At 37.2% G+C, this 22,814-nt stretch overlaps 1 protein-coding gene across 1 annotated transcript in view; it reads left to right on the top strand.

Moving 5' to 3' along the window:
• Positions 1–21,617, top strand: part of LOC122397697 — a 96,211-nt gene extending 74,594 nt beyond the window's left edge. Inside the window, exons 3-5 of the mRNA XM_043397043.1 lie at positions 15,533–15,666; positions 21,297–21,387; positions 21,483–21,617. Coding sequence (XP_043252978.1) covers positions 15,533–15,666; positions 21,297–21,387; positions 21,483–21,542 — 285 coding nt within the window. The 3' untranslated portion in view covers positions 21,543–21,617. The remainder of the gene's footprint in view (positions 1–15,532; positions 15,667–21,296; positions 21,388–21,482) is intronic.
• Positions 21,618–22,814: the final 1,197 nt, after the last annotated feature.

Raw genomic sequence — 22,814 nt, 5'->3', positions numbered from 1 at the left:
GTCTTAATTAATTTCTAGCAGACAGAATATTCCATTCCCTTTACAGTTGTCCCAGTGCAAGTGAGCACGTAATGCAAAAATAAAATAGTACAATTAATTGACCATAGTAGATAATATTATTTTTGCTCCTCATCGATATAAATTATCATCAAAAATAAAATTACCTATAGTCTTAATTAATCTTTTGACTGCGGCGCGTCCTAGGAAGAATCCATCAACATAGATGGCGCGATGCTCACATGTTTGTCGCTGCGACTGTTGACCAAAATGGTACCCGAAAATTTAAGAGACCATTCTTACGGTTTAAAAATATAATAAATGAAAATAAATTAAAATATCCAATTTTTATCCAATTCCATATCGAATCAATTAGTAAAACAGTAAAAGATGCGGAGGGCGTAAATTTACGCTTTTCGTATATATTGATAGACTTGTGAAAGCGTATATATACGCCTTTAGCAGTCAAAGGGTTAATTTCCATGGGACACAATGTTCTATTTTATCACAGTTGTCCTAGTGCAAGTGAGTAATAACGATGCAAGTCGTTGGAATCGCGCATCGAAATAAGACAAAGTAACGGGCGATACTTAGGAGAAGAATGTTCCGCGGCGAGGTTCATGAATTATCGAACAAACAGATGTTACGATGGCAGGAACCGCTGCTGTTCTAATGTAAATTGATCGCACGAGGAGATAGGGCTCCCATGGAACGTACCCCGCGCTTCTGTCGTAATTACTGATGTGGGTTTATTAATTGCTTGGCAATATGGCGCGAGCCTAATTAATCGGCCCGCGGCTCATTATAAATGACACGGCTTAATGTTCGGAGAACCTGGCATCGTGTCCCGTCCGATCGGATAGACCTGGTCGTTTTAATCGCGTCGATGTAAACGACCCGTAATACCGAGTCACGAGTTCATTAAATCGGCCGTCGGCCGAGATACAAATCGTTTCGGTCGGTTTGGTCAGTTTGGACTCGACGACGGAAACTCTGCAACGACTCGCTCGAAGCGAAAGACGATATTCGAGCATTTCATTCCGTACACTAGACGAAATTTCTACGATTTTTAGGATCCTAATTAACCGAAGATTAAAATATTTTTAAGGATCCACGAAGATGTTCAGAAGAATTCACTGTAAACGAAATATCAATGCATAGAAATAGAAACTTGTAATTCTTTGTATCGAATAGAATTTTTTTTAAGGTCCGATGCCCCATTTTTTTTAATTCACGAGCTTTCTATTGAATCACGTTCGATATACAAGGCGAGTATCAGCGTACGATAACGATTTGTTTTCATTTTGTTTTATCCAAACGGTCACACTAATGTATGCGAAAGAAACTGATAAGAGAGCGAGAGAACAGGTTATGGTAAGCGCATAGAAGGTTTAAGAAATTGATGAAGTTTGTAACTAGTTTACTTACAGGACGTTTAAAATTATGAATAGACTTGGAAATGAAGTCATCTTGATTACAGAGGACACTGACACTGCCTACTGCATATTACGGTTACTGGTTTGGAACTACATCTAGTTATTATGTTAAAAAATATTTCTGGGTCGAAGCTCTGGAATTTACTCGCTGTGCAATTACTATTTCCCAGAAGACAGCAGTCAGCAGCGAGAATAATAGTGTAATTTAATTTAATTTGTATCAACGAGCTCACCCATGGTGTAACATCAAATATTTTGACGAACTACAGAATTAATATGCTCACTGTCCACGCTGTTTAACGAGGTTATTAACGAGGTTCTCCGTGCTTTCGAGCGAATTTATTTTCTACTCTTTCAAAATCTAGGATAGCAACATATTTTCGTAACCAAAATCAATTTCCATACGAATTCATTTTCCACTCATTTCTTTTTCTTTTCGTTCGGTACTAAATAAAATTAAAATTCTATTAGAATTTTTAAAAAAATGATAGACGAACGAAGACGTATTTTCTTTTAATATTTGTGAACTCATCCACCGTTACAACTAGGCTACGGATGTTTGTGAATTTATGGAAAATTTTAATTTAACAAAATTGTAAGAAATAGTTGAAGTGAGAATCGTTATATTTAGGGGTTGAGACAACCCTCTGCAAAGCTTCCATTTTATTAATTCTACAAAATTTGCACAAAGATCAATCTAGTTCTCTCCATAACTGTAAGAAATATTTGAAGTGAGAATCGTTATGTTTAAGGGTTGAGACAACCCTCTGCAAAGCTTCCATTTTATTAATTCTACAAAATTTGCACAAAGATCAATCTACTTCTCTCCATAACTGTAAGAAATAGTTAAAGTGAGAATCATTATATTTAGGGGTTGAGACAACCCTCTGCAAAACTCCCATTTTATTAATTTTACCAAATTTGCACAAAGATCAATCTAGTTCTCTCCATAACTGTAAGAAATAGTTAAAGTGAGAATCGTTATGTTTAAGGGTTGAGACAACCCTCTGCAAAGCTTCCATTTTATTAATTCTACAAAATTTGAACAAAGATCAATCTAGTTCTCTCCATAACTGTAAGAAATAGTTAAAGTGAGAATCATTATATTTAGGGGTTGAGACAACCCTCTGCAAAACTCCCATTTTATTAATTTTACCAAATTTGCACAAAGATCAATCTAGTTCTCTCCATAACTGTAAGAAATAGTTAAAGTGAGAATCGTTATGTTTAAGGGTTGAGACAACCCTCTGCAAAGCTTCCATTTCATTAATTCTACAAAATTTGCACAAAGATCAATCTAGTTCTCTCCATAACTGTAAGAAATATTTGAAGTGAGAATCGTTATGTTTAAGGGTTGAGACAACCCTCTGCAAAGCTTTCATTTCATTAATTCTACAAAATTTGAACAAAGATCAATCTAGTTCTCTCCATAACTGTAAGAAATATTTGAAGTGAGAATCGTTATGTTTAAGGGTTGATACAACCCTCTGCAAAGCTTCCATTTTATTAATTCTACAAAATTTGAACAAAGATCAATCTAGTTCTCTCCATAACTGTAAGAAATAGTTAAAGTGAGAATCATTATATTTAGGGGTTGAGACAACCCTCTGCAAAACTCCCATTTTATTAATTTTACCAAATTTGCACAAAGATCAATCTAGTTCTCTCCATAACTGTAAGAAATAGTTAAAGTGAGAATCGTTATGTTTAAGGGTTGAGACAACCCTCTGCAAAGCTTCCATTTTATTAATTCTACAAAATTTGAACAAAGATCAATCTAGTTCTCTCCATAACTGTAAGAAATAGTTAAAGTGAGAATCATTATATTTAGGGGTTGAGACAACCCTCTGCAAAACTCCCATTTTATTAATTTTACCAAATTTGCACAAAGATCAATCTAGTTCTCTCCATAACTGTAAGAAATAGTTAAAGTGAGAATCGTTATGTTTAAGGGTTGAGACAACCCTCTGCAAAGCTTCCATTTTATTAATTCTACAAAATTTGAACAAAGATCAATCTAGTTCTCTCCATAACTGTAAGAAATAGTTAAAGTGAGAATCATTATATTTAGGGGTTGAGACAACCCTCTGCAAAACTCCCATTTTATTAATTTTACCAAATTTGCACAAAGATCAATCTAGTTCTCTCCATAACTGTAAGAAATAGTTAAAGTGAGAATCGTTATGTTTAAGGGTTGAGACAACCCTCTGCAAAGCTTCCATTTCATTAATTCTACAAAATTTGCACAAAGATCAATCTAGTTCTCTCCATAACTGTAAGAAATATTTGAAGTGAGAATCGTTATGTTTAAGGGTTGAGACAACCCTCTGCAAAGCTTTCATTTCATTAATTCTACAAAATTTGAACAAAGATCAATCTAGTTCTCTCCATAACTGTAAGAAATAGTTAAAGTGAGAATCGTTATGTTTAAGGGTTGAGACAACCCTCTGCAAAGCTTCCATTTCATTAATTCTACAAAATTTGCACAAAGATCAATCTAGTTCTCTCCATAACTGTAAGAAATATTTGAAGTGAGAATCGTTATGTTTAAGGGTTGAGACAACCCTCTGCAAAGCTCCCACTTCATTAATTCTACAAAATTTGCACAAAGATCAATCTAGTTCTCTCCATAACTGTAAGAAATAGTTAAAGTGAGAATCATTATATTTAGGGGTTGAGACAACCCTCTGCAAAACTCCCATTTTATTAATTTTACCAAATTTGCACAAAGATCAATCTAGTTCTCTCCATAACTGTAAGAAATAGTTAAAGTGAGAATCGTTATGTTTAAGGGTTGAGACAACCCTCTGCAAAGCTTCCATTTCATTAATTCTACAAAATTTGCACAAAGATCAATCTAGTTCTCTCCATAACTGTAAGAAATAGTTAAAGTGAGAATCATGATATTTAGGGGTTGAGACAACCCTCTGCAAAGCTCCCACTTCATTAATTCTACAAAATTTGCACAAAGATCAATCTAGTTCTTTCCATAACTTTAAAAAATACTTGAAGTGAGAATCGTTATATTTAGGGGTTGAGACAACCCTCTGCAAAGCTCTCAATCTAGTTTTCTCCATAAATGATACAAGTTGTATCGTACGTTGTGTATAGAGTGGCTGTTCGATGGAATTTAATTTAGTCAATAAAGTTCGATGCACTCTTTCGGACGGCTACTCGATGCAAAGTGTAGTTCGTTAATCGACTAATTATCAGGCGCGATGGAATCACGAAATCGTCGAAGGCTCCCAACGAGAATTGCCCGGCTGACTTTTCAGACCCTCCGCAGACACGATTAATCGATACCCGTCCGACGAGTGTCGAGTCGTTTCAGGTCTTTGCTCAATGACATTTAATCGAATCCCCGTCGACGAAAAGGAAAAGGGGGCCGGCGCGGCGACGGGAAAAGAAGCGCGGGGCGGATTTCGTAATTTGTTTCGTCGGTGCAAACGCGTATCGGTCGCGCCATTATCCGGTTACGCTTACCTGGCCACGGGAGCGTTTTCACTTTTACGCTAAACGTAACCCATTATCGACAACGCGTCGAAATTATTACTCACCGGCCAGAAAAACAGCGTTAACGTTCGATTTCGAGTTTTTTTTCTTTCTTTTTACCGCCGGTTTCCGCGCCGCTGGAGCGTTGTTTCCTATTCGAACGCGTTTCAGATAACGCAAAGTCAGAGTTCGAGTCTTCAATTTCGGTTATTAAACGGTCGGTAAATTGCTTTCGACGACTCGAGTATGTTGGTGTATAAATTACAAGAAACGTACAGCGTCGAATGGAATTATGGTTTGATGATGTTTTAACTCAGGATGCCACGTAGTTCACGACAATTTGACATTTTCCAGCGCGCGGAGCCCTCCAGCGATAAATTGTGCAACTACTGAACGCTTAATCTCCGCGCGATGAAGATGAAGTGGAAATTAAAGAATGTACGTGTACAGTGTGCATCAAAATATGTGGACTTCGCGATCTATAATGGGAGAATAATGAGAAACTTTTGGAATCGAAACGATGTAAGTTTAGTATTTCTAGGCTGAACAGGCACCGTGTATAGAAGAGACCAGGAAAAGCTTTACACTGGGCTAATTTCGTACCAACGATGGTTACCCCATGGTGTGGCGCTATACGAGAGCAAAAAGTAGGTAATTTGCATATTATAGATGGGATGACTCAACATGCATATTTGAATACTTTAACCCTGTATGCTATACTATGTTCCACCAGCAACCTGGTAAAAACAATCTTCCTGAGCTGCGTGAAAAAAATTTTACGAGATTCTTAAAAGCTTGTGGCCATTTATTAAATAATATTTCGAAATACGATCGATTGGCTTGGAAATCGATATCAGAAATGTTCAACGTTTGTTGAACGAATGTCAACCACCGAGAACCTTCAGAAGAAACCGCTATTAAATACCCAACGTAAGAAGGTTCCTCCGAGGTTCGCAACCCGATGTATTCAGCGAAAGAAAAAGCGAGAGACGTCATCTTTATGGATGAGAAAAAAATTTAAATCGCGTGGTCCAGATGGTTGGAATTATTACCGTCGTGGCGTATGAAAAATAGAAAAAATTGTGGACTCGTCGACAAATGGATGATGGAGGTATTACGACGTGGGCGGGAATCGAGTATAATGAAAAGACCGAAGTAAAACAAAGGAACGAACAATGTTACTTATATAACGTTAACCTACGAGCAAGTAAACATTTTTTTATGCTAGAAAAATTCTACAGTTTGCTCTTCCAATGAAACAAAATAACTGTTTAACTGGAAAATTTAATTTAGTGATTTAAATATAGAAAAAGAAATTTTTAGACTTTGCAAACATTAAATGGGATCTAATGGATTGTAATGTAAACGAAACGACTGTTTCTTGGAGTCGTTGGAGACGATAAATCATTGTTGAATTTTCCTGTAGCATCGCGACGATTGCAAAAGCTGGATTTAACTGGACGAAGCGTATAAATATTGGTCTCCTCGCGCCTGGAAATAGTAGAAAAACATTCTACCGACGCAAATGCACCGCGGAACGTGAATTTCAGTTAATTACGCTTCGGCAAACACGGCTCGATCCCTTTTGAGATTCGATCGGCCGTGAGTTCCAATTGCTGACGCGCAAAAACCGCTGCAAGAAAAATCGTTCCATTATTACCGCGATTAAAGTATCCTCGAAGCTCGCTGGACGGTTTCATTTTGTTCGGGGCAACGACAGAATCGCGATTGTCGATGCGGTCACGACGACAGGGGTACAGGCGAGACGAATGAAATTATACGCGATGAACGAAATGAACCGTGAAACGCCAACACCGCGATCCACGAACGAGCAAAAAACGCAAAGGAGAGAAAATAAAGTTTCACCCAACCATTCGTTGTTAGGTCCGCGACCATTCCTAACCATCGTGTTATTAACAGATACGATTTTTAATGTTGGTCGTTTCTAAAACTGTTCCATGGAAGATCGAATTTCGTCGCAAATTCTATAAATGTAAATCAAATATCTTATAAATAGACTGCGGATGTTTATGCATTTATGGGAAATTTTAATTTTCAAAAAACTACAGAATTTAGTTAATATGCAAGAATATAAGAAATACTTAAAGTAAGGTACGAATTATTATATCTAGGCGTTGAGACAACCCTCTACAAAGCTCCAATTTCATTAATTTTATTAATAAAAATATGAATTTGCATGAAGATCCTCAGTCTACTTATAGATCACTCGAAAATTACTCGATAGTTTACGAACTTTGATTTGAAAGGTTGAAAATGATCGAAACAAACGTCTCTCTGATTACTTTTGTCCAAAAATCATCGAGGCAAATTTTGTAAGTGAAAAAATTAAATTTGATCAATATTTGGTAAATAAAATATTTTTTTAAATAATTGACGATATTTTAAATTACTCGATAGTTTACGAACTTTGATTTGAAAAGGTTGAAAATGATCGAAACAAATATCTCTCTGATTACTTTTGTCCAAGAATCATCGTAGCAAATAAGTATAAAAATTAAATTTGATCAATATCTTGTAAATAAAATATTTTTTTAAATAATTGACAATATTTTAAATTACTCGATAGTTAACGAACTTGAGTTTGAAAAGGTTGAAAACCAGCAGCCAAGATGATCGAAACAAACATCTCTCTGATTACTTTTGTCCAAGAATCATCCTAGCAAATTCTATAAAAATAAAACTTAAATTCGATCAATATTTTGTAAATAAAATATTTCTTTAAATAATGGATTATATTTTAAATTACTCGATAGTTAACGAACTTGAGTTTGAAAAGGTTGAAAATGATCGAAACAAACACCTCTCTGATTACTTTTGTCCAAGAATTATCAAGGCAAATTCTATAAGAATAAAAATTAAATTTGATCAATATCTGGTAAATAAAATATTTTTTTAAATAATTGACGATATTTTAAATTACTCGATAGTTTACGAACTTTGATTTGAAAAGGTTGAAAACGAGCGGTCAAGATGATCGAAACAAACGTCTCTCTGATTACTTTTGTCCAAGAATCATCCTAGCAAATTCTATAAAAATAAAACTTAAATTCGATCAATATTTTGTAAATAAAATATTTCTTTAAATAATGGATTATATTTTAAATTACTCGATAGTTAACGAACTTGAGTTTGAAAAGGTTGAAAACCAGCAGCCAAGATGGCCGCCCGCTCACGCATTGAAATTCGATATTCTGCGTGGTAAGTAAATGGGACAAAAAATCGACGCTTACACGGACGACGAAAAGAAACTGTATAATTGAACGAGATATGCTTCGGCGGCTAATGTAATTGGACGTGGAGTGTCGTAAATGTCACTCACGCTGCTTTTTCGAATAGGTCGTAACTTTTCTGAACGCTACATGGTTCCGATGAGTTGGACATCTCTGTGAACGATTTAAGCCAGCGAGCAAAAAGTTCAAAAAGAGAAACGCGTCGTAATAAACGTGAGCTGGGGTGGGGGGAAAAAAATAATGTTAACGATGCTGATGATTTCTTTATTATCAGAACTCTAGAAACGTTACAACGAGTAAAGAATTTAATTTTCGGTTGAAATTCGCGAATAAGATAACATTTCGCGAAGCGTGGCCGTTCCGATTGCTCGACAGCTGAGCGACGTCGCGCGAGCACGCATTTTATTAAAAATATAATTCGCTGCAAGCGTCGTCTCGAGCGTAACGGATCCTTTTTTCCCCGACTAACAAGAATGTCCGATTACGACAGACAGGATAATAACTCAGCACTTCGTAATCAGCCTCGTATCACGGGTAGATCTTTAATAAGCAGGACCGGCCCATAGTTGCACAAACTTACACATATTTCGACAGACATCCTGTCCAAACGAATCGCGGTTCCGTGTTTACCACGACGGATCAAAGCGGGAAATCGTTGCACGAGAAAACTGTATCTCGTTAAAATTAAAACTGTAAGCACGTGGGTCTGATTTAGGAAACAGCCTAATTTATATATGCAAGTGAGTTTTTTTAATGGCATCATGATTATTTTGGAAGGAAAATTCTCTATGGAAGTAGAAATTTTGTGTCAGTGATCGAGTACCTCAAATAAAAATGAGCTCGATTAACTTGATTTATAGTCCATATCGTGATACTCAAAATAGATACACTATTTGTCGAAAACGATCACGTCGAGTGCGACAAATTTGATTAAAAGGATCTAACTAGATCCACGCAAACGAAGATTTAACGCATCGCGAACCATCGCGTTCTAAACGCGTATTATTGCGCGCGAACATTGTTCCAATTTATCGTAAAATCGGGTGCGTTTACTAATTTCCTGGCAACCGGCCGGCAAACCGTGTATAAATTGCGAGAGACTGCAATCAACGAAGATTTCGAATCAGCGTGGCAGGATAACCGCGTGGTGGCACAACGCTCTATGACACGATGTTATTACTCGAAAGGGAAACCGCAGGTGGACCTTGAAAAAGAAAAGAACCGTGGGCACCGCGAGAAATTTCAACAACCATATTTCACTTCATTTTTGACACAACGAATCGCGAAAAGTTAAAAAGAACAAACGAAGCAAAAACGTGCTAATAGATTACAGAGTTTTTTAGAAAGAAAACGGATAAAGTAAATAAATAATTTTTTGGACGACTCTAATACCCAACTAATTGATTTCTTTTTACTTATGACGTTGACGGCTCGAGCAAACAAAATGAAGCCCAATCTCATTTGTAACCCGAGCTATGGTTATAAAAACCTTGTCACGACACAATATAGTTTCCTTTCGCGTATAACGTCAATGATTTTCGTAGAAAATTACGATGAATATACAGAGTGTTCGGCCACTACAGGGAAAAATTTTAATGGGAGATTCTGGAGGCCAAAATAAGACGAAAATAAAAAATACCAATTTGTTGATGGAGGCTTTGTTAAAAAGTTATTAACGTTTAAAGTTCCGCCCATACTGAATTTTTTTCTCGAAAATGCGCAGGATTTCGGGGATATGTTTCTTCACCAAAAATTATTGTAATTGACCCTCGCAACCGGAAATAATTTTTCCAAAACGATTTGAAATTTTTAAATTTCGCCGAAAGATTTCTATACTTACTTAATTTTTTGCTCGAAACTGCGTAGAATTTCGGGGGTATATGTATTCACCAAAAATGATTGTAATTAACCCCTGCAGCAGAAAATAATTTTTCCATAACGATTTGACATTTTTTTTCCCGTGGAAATATTTCACACATTCTCGAATTTTTTTCTAGAATGTGGGTAGGATTTCGGGGGTATGTCTATTCACCAAAAGTGATTGTAATTGAGCCCTGTAACTTAATATAATTTTTTTAGTATGATTTTAAATTTTTTAATTTTGTCGAAAAATTTCACTTTTTCGAATTTTTTTCTCGAAAATGGTTAGGATTTCCAGGGTATGTCTACTGACTATAAACGATTGTAATTGATCCCTGCAACTGAAAATAATTTTTCCAAACCGATTTGAAATTTTTGAATTTAATTGTTAATAACTTTTTAACGAAGCCTCCATCAACAAATTGGTATTCTTGATTTTTGTCTTATTTTGGCCTCCAGAAGCCCCCATTAAAGTTTTTTCCCAGGGGTGGCCGGACATCCTGTATAATTAACATTAAAAATTTCGAACGGAACATAATAATTATAATTTTTTTAATATTCTAGATGGCTATAAGAGCCAAGTAATTAATTTTATTTTCCTAAGATTTTAAGAGAAACGTCGTTCTGGGAGAGGAGAGATGGAGGCTCTGGGGTAAAATTTCAACAATCGGGAAAAGAAATCCGTGGACAGGCTGTAGTTACATACTGGCAACAAACTGCGATATCGTATCATTTGTTACAGTTAGGCAACACTTGCCTTACCCGGTAATCTACGTAACTTTATCGTGACATCAAATTTTCACGTCAAGTTGATCGAAGAGCTGTTATCAGTTGCACCAACCGGTTCGATAGCCTGACTGCTGTCGATATAGCCTGACTCTGGCGGTTAACTTTCGAACAGCCGATGTCCGTGGTTATCTACGATGATTTAGACTTTATTATTTAAACCCCTGGGAACGCGATAGTGGACGGAAATGAAAGTTACAAAATGTTCAATTTTCTATATTTTGTATCAATTTTCGTCTAGCGTTTACAGCACATTCGCTACTGCTGTAAAAACATGCAATGTACTTCCAACATTGTCAAACATCGACTAATTGAAAATGAGGCAAAGAGCAAACACTTTCAATTTACTTTGTTTCTTACGTTCTTAATTTTGTACTAATTGTGAGGATTTTATTTATTCCTGTAAATCTGTGACGTACGTTCGATATTCTGTTTTAATCAATTCACGTTCATAATTCTTGGCGGCAGGTCCTAAATGAGAATTTTGTAATTCGTTAGCCACAGGGATGTCGTTTCTGAATTAATAATTCCGCAGCCCATTTTGGCAGTACAATATTCCGTGTATTATGAATGTTCACAACCACGCATATCCAGACACAAATATATAAATATGTATGAATTATATATAGGACGATTGCATCTACAGAATCATCCACAAAACTGGAACTATTTTGATAGAAAAGTAATAATATTCTTTTCACCTAAGCTATAATCGATAAGTATATTATTACTTTGCAATCAAAATAGTTCCAGTTCTATGGATGATTCTGTAGATACAATCGTCCCATATACAGGGTGTTCGGCCACCTCTAGCAAAAATTTTAATGAGCGATAGTAGAGGCCAAAATAAGACGAAAATCAAGAATACCAATTTGTTGGTGGAAGCTTCGTTAAAAAGTTATTAACGTTTAAAGTGCCGCTCTTACTGAATTTTTTTCTCGAAAATGCGCAATATTTCGGGGGTATGTCTATTCACGAAAAATGACTGTAATTAAACCCTACAACCGAAAATAATTTTTCCACAACGATTTGCAATTTTTTAATTTTCTCGAATAATTTCACACCTTCTCTATTTTTTTTTCTCGAAAGTGGGCAGGATTTCGTGGGTATGTCTAATGACAAAAACTGATTGTAATTGACCCCCGCAACCGAAAATAATTTTTTTAAAACGATTTGAAAAATTTTTTTTCGCCGAAAAATTTCAGCACCTACTCGATTTTTTTTCTCGAAAGTAGATAGGATTTCGGAGGTATGTGTACTCACCAAAAATGATTGTAGTTGACCCCCGCGACCGAAAATAATTTTTCCAGAACGATTTGAAATTTTTGAATTTAATTGTTAATAATTTTTTAACGAAGCTTCCATTAACAAATTAGTATTCTTGATTTTCGTCTTATTTTGGCCTCTACTATCGCTCATTAAAATTTTTGCTAGAGGTGGCCGAACACCCTGTATAGTTCATACATATTTATATATTTGCGTCTGGATATGGATATGATCCGTGTATTATGAATGTTCACAACCACGCATATCCAGACACAAATATATAAATATGTATGAATTATATATGGGACAATTGTATCTACAGAATCATCCATAAAACTGGAACTATTTTGATAACAAAGTAATAATATACTTATCGATTGCACCTTAGGTGAAAACAATATTCTCAACTCGCTAAACATCAATATCAATAAATGCTTTTATACAAACGTGTGATGATTGTTCTATTGATCCAGATATATTCTTTTTATAAAAATTACAAAACGAATTATAGTATTATATAGTGGTGTTTCGTTTCGTCGAACGATTTTTAGTGACCGTTTCCCGAGCATCATCGCGAGTCCAGAGGAAAGACGCGAGCTCGGTCGATCTCGATTCACCGTCGAATTTGCATAATCCAAGAATAATAACTCATATAATCGTAGGAAGTTCCAGCGGTTTCAGCCAATTATGGAACGCATTCGCATGCAGGCTCGCTCTCAGATCGGAGCGCGTTTGCGTCTTACGGCGCTCGTTCTCCTATCTCCACGAATATATCTACGCGGGATCTCTGTGTTCTACGTAGGAGCCTACGCTCACACGTGAACGTGGATGCACCTACGCCTGGTGCATTACTGTACGCGGCGCATACGAAGAAAAGACGACCAGAGAGAGAGAGAAAGAGAGAAACAGATCGTTATCGGTTTAAACAGGAAGGTAAATTTTGCACCAGCCACGCTCAGTGATCCTTGTTTCATGCTCGATATGGCACTTCTTGGAAGATCGCTTTTCCGTTCCTCCATCATGGATTTCTTCAGGGTGGATACACACGTTGCTCAATCGGACGTTAATTCTGCTGGACGTAGAATTTATTTACCAACGTTCTCTAGCTTCCTCAATTATGATTCCAAGTGTCTCACAATTATTTCAATCGGTATTTTATGTGTGTTGGTTCGAACGAATACCATCCTCGTTTGAAACGTTGGCTCGTAATCGAGTTACCCCAATTTCCACACTGTGTACAAAGGACGAAAACAAAGATACGTCATTCGTTTAGAAATCGATTTGCTGGATAGACTGCAGCATTCGCGATTAGTCAATCTGTATATTAGCATGAACGGTGGCTATAGCTAAACCGACGATCAATACGCTTGAACGTGGAAGACTGGGAACCTAATCTTCGCGTTTAAAATATTATATCGCGGAATAATGTGTCGTCGACTGTTCAGAATTCCCACGTGTGCACTCCCAAGATTAATTTGACCAGCACTTCTATTCAAACCGACAACATACAGAACCAAACCAGCTCGTAATGACCCTATTAACAGAATCAGAATTCTAGCAAATAGCCTTACAAAGCGTGAACGCTTGCTTGGGTTTGACGAGGTCGTCCAACCACTGTGTTAATAGTGATTGAGCTATAATTGCATATATTAATTGCAATTAGCAGATTGCATACATTAACTGTACGATCAATAGCACCTTTAAATTAAATAAATAATTTCCATTAGCTGTGGTTTCGAAATGCAAAAATCAAGACGTATATTTTAAAATCTAAGAGTTTTAATCTAAGAGTCATTGATTCCGAGTCTTTCTTTAATTTGGCGCCATTCGTTGAACCGTTCTATCGATAAAAAAATGAAAGAGATATTGGCTGTTGGTCGAATTTTTACCGCAGGGATTTTTCTATCAGCTGTTGGTGCATGATCGACCGAGAAGTATGACTGGTTATCGGTAAAAAAGAGAACTGTATGCGTTTCGTGCGACCATAAACATAGACAAGGCGTAGAATAGACGTTGCGAGCAATGCCACTACCAACGTTATCAGTTCGAGAGAGAATAACACAATTGCACTGTTGGCGTTTGGAATTAAGACTAGATAGCGAGAGAAATAATTATTTCGAAGCAATCGAAATTAAGTCACAGGTGCAACTTTAGACGGATTCGATCAGAAAAGCCACGTTTCGATTTTAAAACTAGTTTTATCGTTTTTAACAATAAACTTGCGGAACCTGTCTTCAGAGTACAGACTTTAAATTATAGAACTTGAATAAATCTTCGCTTCAAATGTGCAACGTGGATGATCACGAGCAAACAGGAGGCGAATCTTCCAAAAAAGTATCGCTTCGAATTTACACCTTGCCTGCGTTAAAAATAAATTTCTCTGTAGCATTAAATCCATCAGCTTGTTGTACGTGGAGTTATCGACTTTATAAGCGCGTAAAGTTTTTCTCAGCTTGATAATTAATGTGTGCCGTCAGGTGTTATTAATTGTACATCAATTTAAAGCTCGATGCTAGCTGAACACGACATGATGAATGTTTCGTCCATTGTTCCAGAATAAAATGACAGATTGTGAACTAAAGCGGACGATGAATCAATGTCGAATCCGAATTCGAAAATTCACGTAACGGGAAATAAAGCTAAAACGAAACTTTATTTAAAGGTAATTATTAGTTCGTTTGGGATTCTCGTAACTTCGAATCGATTTGCAATTTTTTGTTATAAGTATTTAATTAAGGAATAAGAAAACATTCGAAGGACTGGACAGATACAAGAATTTACTCTAATTGTAAGACCTTGCTTGTATTTTTCAAATTTCATTTGCTTTCGTGTCTCTAAAATTTTTCAATTTCTATTTTAATATAAACCTTACATCTTGAGGACTTTCGTGGCCCATTCTCATGAATGGCGGTCAGTCGAGAAACTATTCACTGAATTAGTATTGATGGACAGCTGTAGTGTGTGTATAAATACATGTGAGTTGACACAGGGATTGAAATTCATTTCTAAATCTGTTGGTAATGTTTGCAAGTGACACGAAAATGTCAATGGGGCTCTAGAGCCCCATAAAAATGGGGCGAAAAAATACATTGGATGCAAGGTCTACTCGTATACCTCGTCTGTGATAAAACTATGAAAATGGATGATCGATAGAATTTTCTACGTTTACTATCCTTACCAACCTATGCATTGGGGTCGAACATAGTGTTCTCAGAGTCAACACCCTAAAATCTAGGGTGCGCTGAGCAACTATTGATTTTTCACGATGTCGGTACTTCAGTTCGTGTAACAAACACTATCATGGATAGGTCACATACGAGCTAATTTTACTTTTAATTTTATCCGTCTTGAAAAACGATGATATTCTTATTCGTGTTCTAGCCCCTTTCGTAAATATATATTTTGATTGATTTTTAATATCAGTTTCAAACTTCATTGTTACAGGTTACCTCTCTGCTTTTGGAAGGCGAACGCCGAAAATTGGCAGTTCTTCAACGAGAACTGCAAGTCGCGCTCGCAGAAGGGGGCAGCGTGAAAGTTAAGGAGAAGCAGAGGCAAGAGTTGCTGCACGCCATATCGTAAGTAGAATGGCCACGGACATAGTCAGACAAACGCATCGAACAAGCAGAGCATCTCATATATCATTCGTACGATGTTTTCTATCATTCTAATTATTTTGTTTATCGTAAATGATCCAGTCACAATTCGTTTTAATTCATCAGAGATCAAACTTTATTCGCGAACATCGTATACAAGTTTTTGATTCATTCATAAACTAATTTCCGTTTCATTGATTTTAAAAATCGACGTTTAGACAAATGAATTTATTACGATCGAGCACAACACGAAAGAGAAGCGTCACACGTGGCAAAAAATTCAGAGCAATATCGGGAAAAGGAAATAAATTGCTAGCGTATTGCGTGCGTCATCGGAAGAATAATTCCATTGAAAGCTTTTGCCGCTCCGCGGTGTCGACGAATCTCGAAGCTACCGACGAAACTATCGAAACGTCCCGTAAGAAAAAGTCCTCTAAGGAAACATCCATTTTCCCTGGTGGTGGCTTTCGAATAATATATTTTGCAAGTTGGCACTGGACTCCCGTAACACGAACTCTGCCCCGGGACTTCCCTTTCCCGTCCCCCTCTCCGAAAGCCAGAAAAGGGAGGGAGGATTAACTCGTTCAAGATTTATTAGCGCCTGTCCTCCGGCGAACTAACAATTTGATCAAACTACCGTGGAATTATGCAGTTTCGCGTAGCTTCCGGCGCGACTCGTTCCTAGTCGAACTGGAAACGGCGAACTTTCATCGTTTTCTCTCGCGTAAAATACGTCCCGATTAATTGTTTTCCTACTGTAATTAGACCTAACGACTTCGCGGCCCAATATTTGCGTCGAGTTTCTCATCAAGATGCATCGCAACTTTACAGCCGCGTCCGTGCGCGCGATTATTACTCGCTGTTTTCGACGCGCATCTCTGGGGCGCAAAACTACCCTAACATTTGTCGACTCTTCGAACTCTTGTATCTATGTCATCTATTTGATACTGTAAAATTGTATTACTGGGAAAAATATATTTGGTTTACATTATTAGATTCGTTTTTATATTTCTCAAGATGATCCCAAACTGGAGGATATATTATATCATATTATTTATATTTATTTTAACATGATCTTGCAACGAAAAGATTGTTCACACAGTGTCACTCTTTTGCTGTTATATAACTTGCATAAGAAATATTTAGATGGATCACCTCTGTTTTGAAAACAAAATCATTGAGCATTTTACTTTAAAATTATAGAATCTACTAAAACAAAGATGCAAATTTCTTCTTCGTCGCGTTAAGGAGACCAAGTAGTCAAATTGAGCCTTTTTGTAAGGGCATATTACAAAAAAAACGAAAACCACATTTTTCAAACTAGGCGACTCAATAACTCAGTCAATTTTTATCCGATTTACTTAAAATTTTTTATGGTGATTCCTAATACTATTCTCTTCAGTTGCACGTACAGAATTTTCGATCGAATAATTAGTTTCGACGTGGTGTTAAAAGAAATATTGATTTTGTTACAGTTTTTGGAGATTTTTCCTTCAAAGTTCAATCATTTCGTAATAAACAATTATTCTCAAAAATCCATCTATGCACAACTGAAGCTACTGTCTTATAATTTAAGAAAATTGCACGATTTCTTGTGAAAAATTACAAATTTTTGGAGGGCTCTCACGCTGGTTCCTATTATGTCTATAATAATTAATACTTTCATACAAAATTTTTACAAGAAGTAGTTCAAGAGACGTACTCTCGGAAACATTAAACATTTATCAGAAAACTTTCCATAGTCACGGCCAGAAAATTCTTGAAAATTGCCTTTATTTTCAGCCCTCACAGTGGTTCCTAATACTATTCTCTTCAGTTGCACATACAGAATTTTCGATCGAATAATTAGTTTCGACGTGATGTTAAAAGAAATATTGATTTTGTTACAGTTTTTTGAGATTTTTCCTTCAAAGTTCAATCATTTCGTAATAAACAATTATTTTCAAAAATCCATCTATGCACAACTGAAGCTACTGTCTTATAATTTAAGAAAATTGCACGATTTCTTGTGAAAAATTACAAATTTTTGGAGGGCTCTCACGCTGGTTCCTATTATGTCTATAATAATTAATACTTTCATACAAAATTTTTACAAGAAATAGTTCAAGAGACGTACTCTCGGAAACATTAAACATTTATTAGTAAAATTTCCATAGTCACACCCAAAAAATTCTAGAAAATTGCCTTTATTTTCAGTCGTCACAGTGGTTTCCCTCCTTAACCCCTTAACGTTCATGCCCGAGTCTGACTGCTTTGAAAAACGATATTTGTTTAATCTAATGGTTTAAGGGATGATAATATTTGTTTTCCTTCAAATTATACGTTGGATACAACATTGTAATTAACAAAAACCGCATTTTTAGAAACAAATCCAATAAAGAAGACTGATCATTCTTGGTTAACCCGAAAACTATGAGCGTTAAGGGGTTAAGAAGACTAATTTCTACTTTCTGTACAACGAACCATTAACTCGTTTCCCTCCCCCTCCCCAGTAAATATCACCGCCGGTTCTCGTAACGAGTGTCGCTGACGAGCATCCAATTTCCTTTCGTCGACGATAAATCTAACGCGCCGGGATTCGGGGCTAACTGGTGCACGCGGATTTCCTGGATCCCGAAAATTAGGATCGCCGACGGGTGTTCGCGAGACGCTGGGGCCCGGGGCGTCGCGTAAAGTTAAGTGTCTCCGACACCTTGAGATAAAAAAAGCTTCGAGTCAGCGATATGTAAAGCTCCGTGATTCTTACTCTCCTCTCGTCGCCTCTTTCGCGCTTCGACGCTGTTTGCGCAACTCCTCTCCGTGGCTCGCGGCGTTTCGGCCCTGTTTGCAGATGGCGGCGGCGCCTCGTTGATTATACGGCAATAATAAATTTACGAGATCGCCGTACCGCGAAATTTCCGCGTTTCCGGGGCGAAGAGGTGGAGGAGGAAGGGGAGGGGGGTACGAATTATTTACCCCGAGCTTTCTTTCGTGCTCCACCGGCCCCTTTCGCGAACCTCCGCAAGCGAGATATTGCGTCGCGTTTCGGGGAACACGTGCGAGGAACAACGCAATAATTGACGATCCCTTTTCCCGACCGGGGAAACGAGAAATTGAATGCGGAAACGGAACGCTGCAGGCAGAGAATTATTCACGGAACGGGCGCTCGATGCTCGTTCCCCTGCAATCCTCTTTTTTCCGCGCCGGGGAAAATAAAGACGCGGGTGTAACGTGCAACGAGAATAATCGAAGTGTGCCGCGAGTTAGAAACCGGAACGAGAACGTTTCGAGTTGTTTCGCAACGAATTTTATTTCGTTCGACTTTGCGCGCGTTAATTTCTTTTTAGCGTGTCGTCTCGCGGATGCGAATATCTCAAACTTCCCTGAAGAACCTTGGATCCACGAAGTATCGTGTAACGATAGATTTATGTAATTTCATTACAAATGGACGTGATAAATATAACGAGCCGCGGAACGACGCGACATTATCGTTTCGCGAAGACTGAGTGAATCCACCGTTCCGAAGACTCATGTATCACTGTCATCGCGCGGTTCGTTCGCGAGCTTATCTTGAAATCCCTAAACAATCTAGCTCCACCTGCCCTCGCTGTATTCCCCGTGGGTGTTCGCGATGACAGGACGAGTGTCATATTTCCTGCCACGCCAATTGTCGCGTTAAATCACAAATTTAGAAGCGTTCGTCTTCCATTGTTCCTGGAGCCGTAGTAAAATTCAGGGCCAGAATTTCCCGGATTCAAAACAGCGAGAGTGTTTTGTACGCGTACCTTACACGCCTGCTTAAATTTGTGTGAGTAGTTAGGGGTTGCTTGGAGAAGCAAAGACAATGTAACGTTCGTTAACACTTTTATTTACAAGAAATCAAGCTGGTAGCTGACGAGACTCTTAGAATCTACTCTGACTGAGCGTTGGATGCTATCTGATTGACGGAGTCGAGTTTCCACGCTTCTCGGTTTGGTAAAGATTACGATTGGTTGCTGTTATTTTGTGGAAAGGGTGAGATGGATGAAGTCTTATCGGTCGGTTGTGACGAGGGTGGATCAGGAATGATTTTGTGGCTTAAATGTTTAAACATTTTGGGGAAATTTTGGTCGTTTAACTGGCAGGTTAACTCTAGGTTTATGGGGATGGTTCTGGTCGCAAAAGTACCTGATTATGGACCTAAAAATGCTTAGATTGCTAGAAACTTTCGCCAGCTACCTGTGTTGGGCTCAAATGCTCTTTGTAACAGGATGTCCCGTTCTTAAAACATTTCGCTTAGCGACAGAGAGTCTTGGTGAAACTTCACTCCAAAGAGAAGTATTTATATCCGGAGGAAAATTTTTCATCCCCAAAGTTCGTCGATTCGTTCTCGAAGCATCTTGCACGCGTCGATCGATCCGGCCAACCGCGAGAAGATATTTCATTTGGGGAAAGTCGAAAACAAGAGGATCCAGGTGTCGTTGGAAAAATAAAACGCTGACTGCCAGCGTTCAAAGTCAACGTGGCAGGCTCGCGCCATGAATTCGTAAGATTGTTTGCTCTCGCGTAATTGCCGAAGTTTCCGCGGAGACGTTCGTCCATCCGTGAAACTTTTTCGATTCCTAAATCACCGGGCGGAAACCGTTTGGAAGAATCCGCTGGCGCAGACGGCGTCGTCCTTTCCCCGGTTGCTCGCTTTAACGCTTAATTCCTTTTTTTCTCGCGAGAAAGGGTGAGCTCACGCGAACCGAACGCGACGCAACCAAATCCCTGCTTCTTAATGCATTCGGTAACTTTGCCATTCCGCTAATTAACTGGGGATTTTAAATCGTGCGAATTAAAGCGTCCAATGAACCTTTGGATATGTTTCTATTGTAATCCTTCGATGATATTATCTGCTTGCTGATACAAAAAAAAATTAAAAACGGGATCTGTTGTTCGGTTTTATGGTCAGTGGGGAATTCTAATTCTTTCCTGTTTATGCAACTTAAAAATAGAAATTAATTGCAACTTCGCTCTAATGACTGCTATGATTTACTAAAAGTTACGGAGTTCAAAATGTCAATTATAATTTTTAAACGACAAGTAACACAGAAGTATTTATTATAACTCTGCTTAAAAAATTAAAAACGGGATCTGTTGTTTGGTTTTATGGTCAGTGGGGAATTCTAATTCTTTTCTGTTTATACAACTTAAAAATAGAAATTAATTGCAACTTCACTCTAATGACTGCTATAATTTACTAAAAGTTACGGAGTTCAGAATGTCAACTATAATTTTTAAACAACAAGTAACACAGAAGTATTTATTATAACTTCAACATCGAAGAAGATAATATATTTGAAGAAACATTCTGTGAAAGTCGAGAAAGAAAATTATAAGTGTATACGACTGTACTTAGGGTTGCTGACTGCACGTAAATTGTATTACGATAGAAATGCCATTAATTCCGATCGATAGAAAAATAACATTCGAAAATTCTGAACACTGAACGTACATTCGATAGAAACGTGCAAAGCTTTTTCTTCGACGAAGCCTTACACCACCTTGGTATCATTCAATTATTCATGCGAGATGAAAGGCATTTCTCCTTGGGACATTAACGAAAGAATAATGTTTTTTAAGGCGTAATTTTCCATTCGTTTTGCCCGTAGGAAAATTCAAGGACAGCATGAGCAGCTCGACAAGGAGTACAGAATCCACGCTGCCGGTGTTCTCTTATGCAACTCGAGGGCCTCCGGGAAGGTAAGCGTTTTGTCATTATTCTTTCCTTTCCTTCCGTGATTCACGGAAGATAAATGGTTCTCTCGATCATCGCAACGCTATCTATTATTTGTTAGACGAGAAACCCCCGAGCGTCCTTCGCTATTTTCTCCATGACTCGGCTGTTCGTTAAATAAATTCGATCGATCGGCTGTCTCTAGAGGCAACGAAGGCAAGAGACTCTTTCGTAACTTTTCCAGGAATTGGATATCTTTCCTTGGCAACCGTACGATAATTTAGTATTTCCGAACCGCGTATCGTCGAGCATTATATTTACACGGGTGCTCGTACGGTTATAAATTTCTATAAATTTGTAACACGTAAAGGTCCATGATTTCTTATGTAAGCATCTTTGTACCGATCTATACACCCAATAAACGATTTATCGAACGTACTCGACTATCTTCTTACGGTTTACTTTGGAACGATAACCGAAGTTTATGGTAGAATAAGCATCGTGCTAATAATACAAGAACATATCACATTTAAAATGCAAATATTATATGTCATCAGTTTGATCAATTTTTAACATTTAAATTAGTACTTCATTTTTATTAATATCTGTAAATTAACCTTGTGCATCTCTGACTAGAACTAGGCACCATATATCACTGTGGATATAAATTAAAATTGACTCCATTTGCAAAAATACCGTTTACATCGTATTGTGTACTTTCTCAAAGCCTAAACTTTCCCTAAATAACATTTTCTTGAATTCTTTGAAATAGTCAAGATATTTACATGGACAGAGTCCGACGAGACACACTGTGTACGCTTATAAGCATCGTGTTAATAATAAAAGAAAATATCACATTTTAAATGCAAATATTATATGTCATCTGTTTGATCAATTTTTAACATTTAAATTAGTACTTCATTTTTATTAATATGTGTAAATTGACCTTGTGCATCTCTGACTAGAATTAAGAACCATATATCTCTGTGGATATAAATTAAAAATTGACTCCACTTGCAAAAACACAGTTTAAATCGTATTGTGTACTTTCTCAAACCCTAAAATTTCCCTGAACAACATTTTCTTGAATTCTTTGAAATAGTCAAGATATTTACGTGGACAGAGTCCGACGAGACACACTGTGTACGCTTATAAGCATCGTGTTAATAATAAAAGAAAATATCACATTTTAAATGCAAATATTATATGTCATCTGTTTGATCAATTTTTAACATTTAAATTAGTACTTCATTTTTATTAATATGTGTAAATTGACCTTGTGCATCTCTGACTAGAATTAAGAACCATATATCTCTGTGGATATAAATTAAAAATTGACTCCACTTGCAAAAACACAGTTTAAATCGTATTGTGTACTTTCTCAAACCCTAAAATTTCCCTGAACAACATTTTCTTGAATTCTTTGAAATAGTCAAGATATTTACGTGGGCAG

The sequence above is a fragment of the Colletes gigas genome, unplaced genomic scaffold, assembly GCF_013123115.1.
Source record: "Colletes gigas isolate AHSC1104 unplaced genomic scaffold, ASM1312311v1 Colletes_gigas_Sc00001, whole genome shotgun sequence".
NCBI lineage: Eukaryota > Metazoa > Arthropoda > Insecta > Hymenoptera > Colletidae > Colletes > Colletes gigas.
Note: the sequence above shows the minus strand (reverse complement) of the source record. Positions and strands in the feature narration are given on the sequence as shown.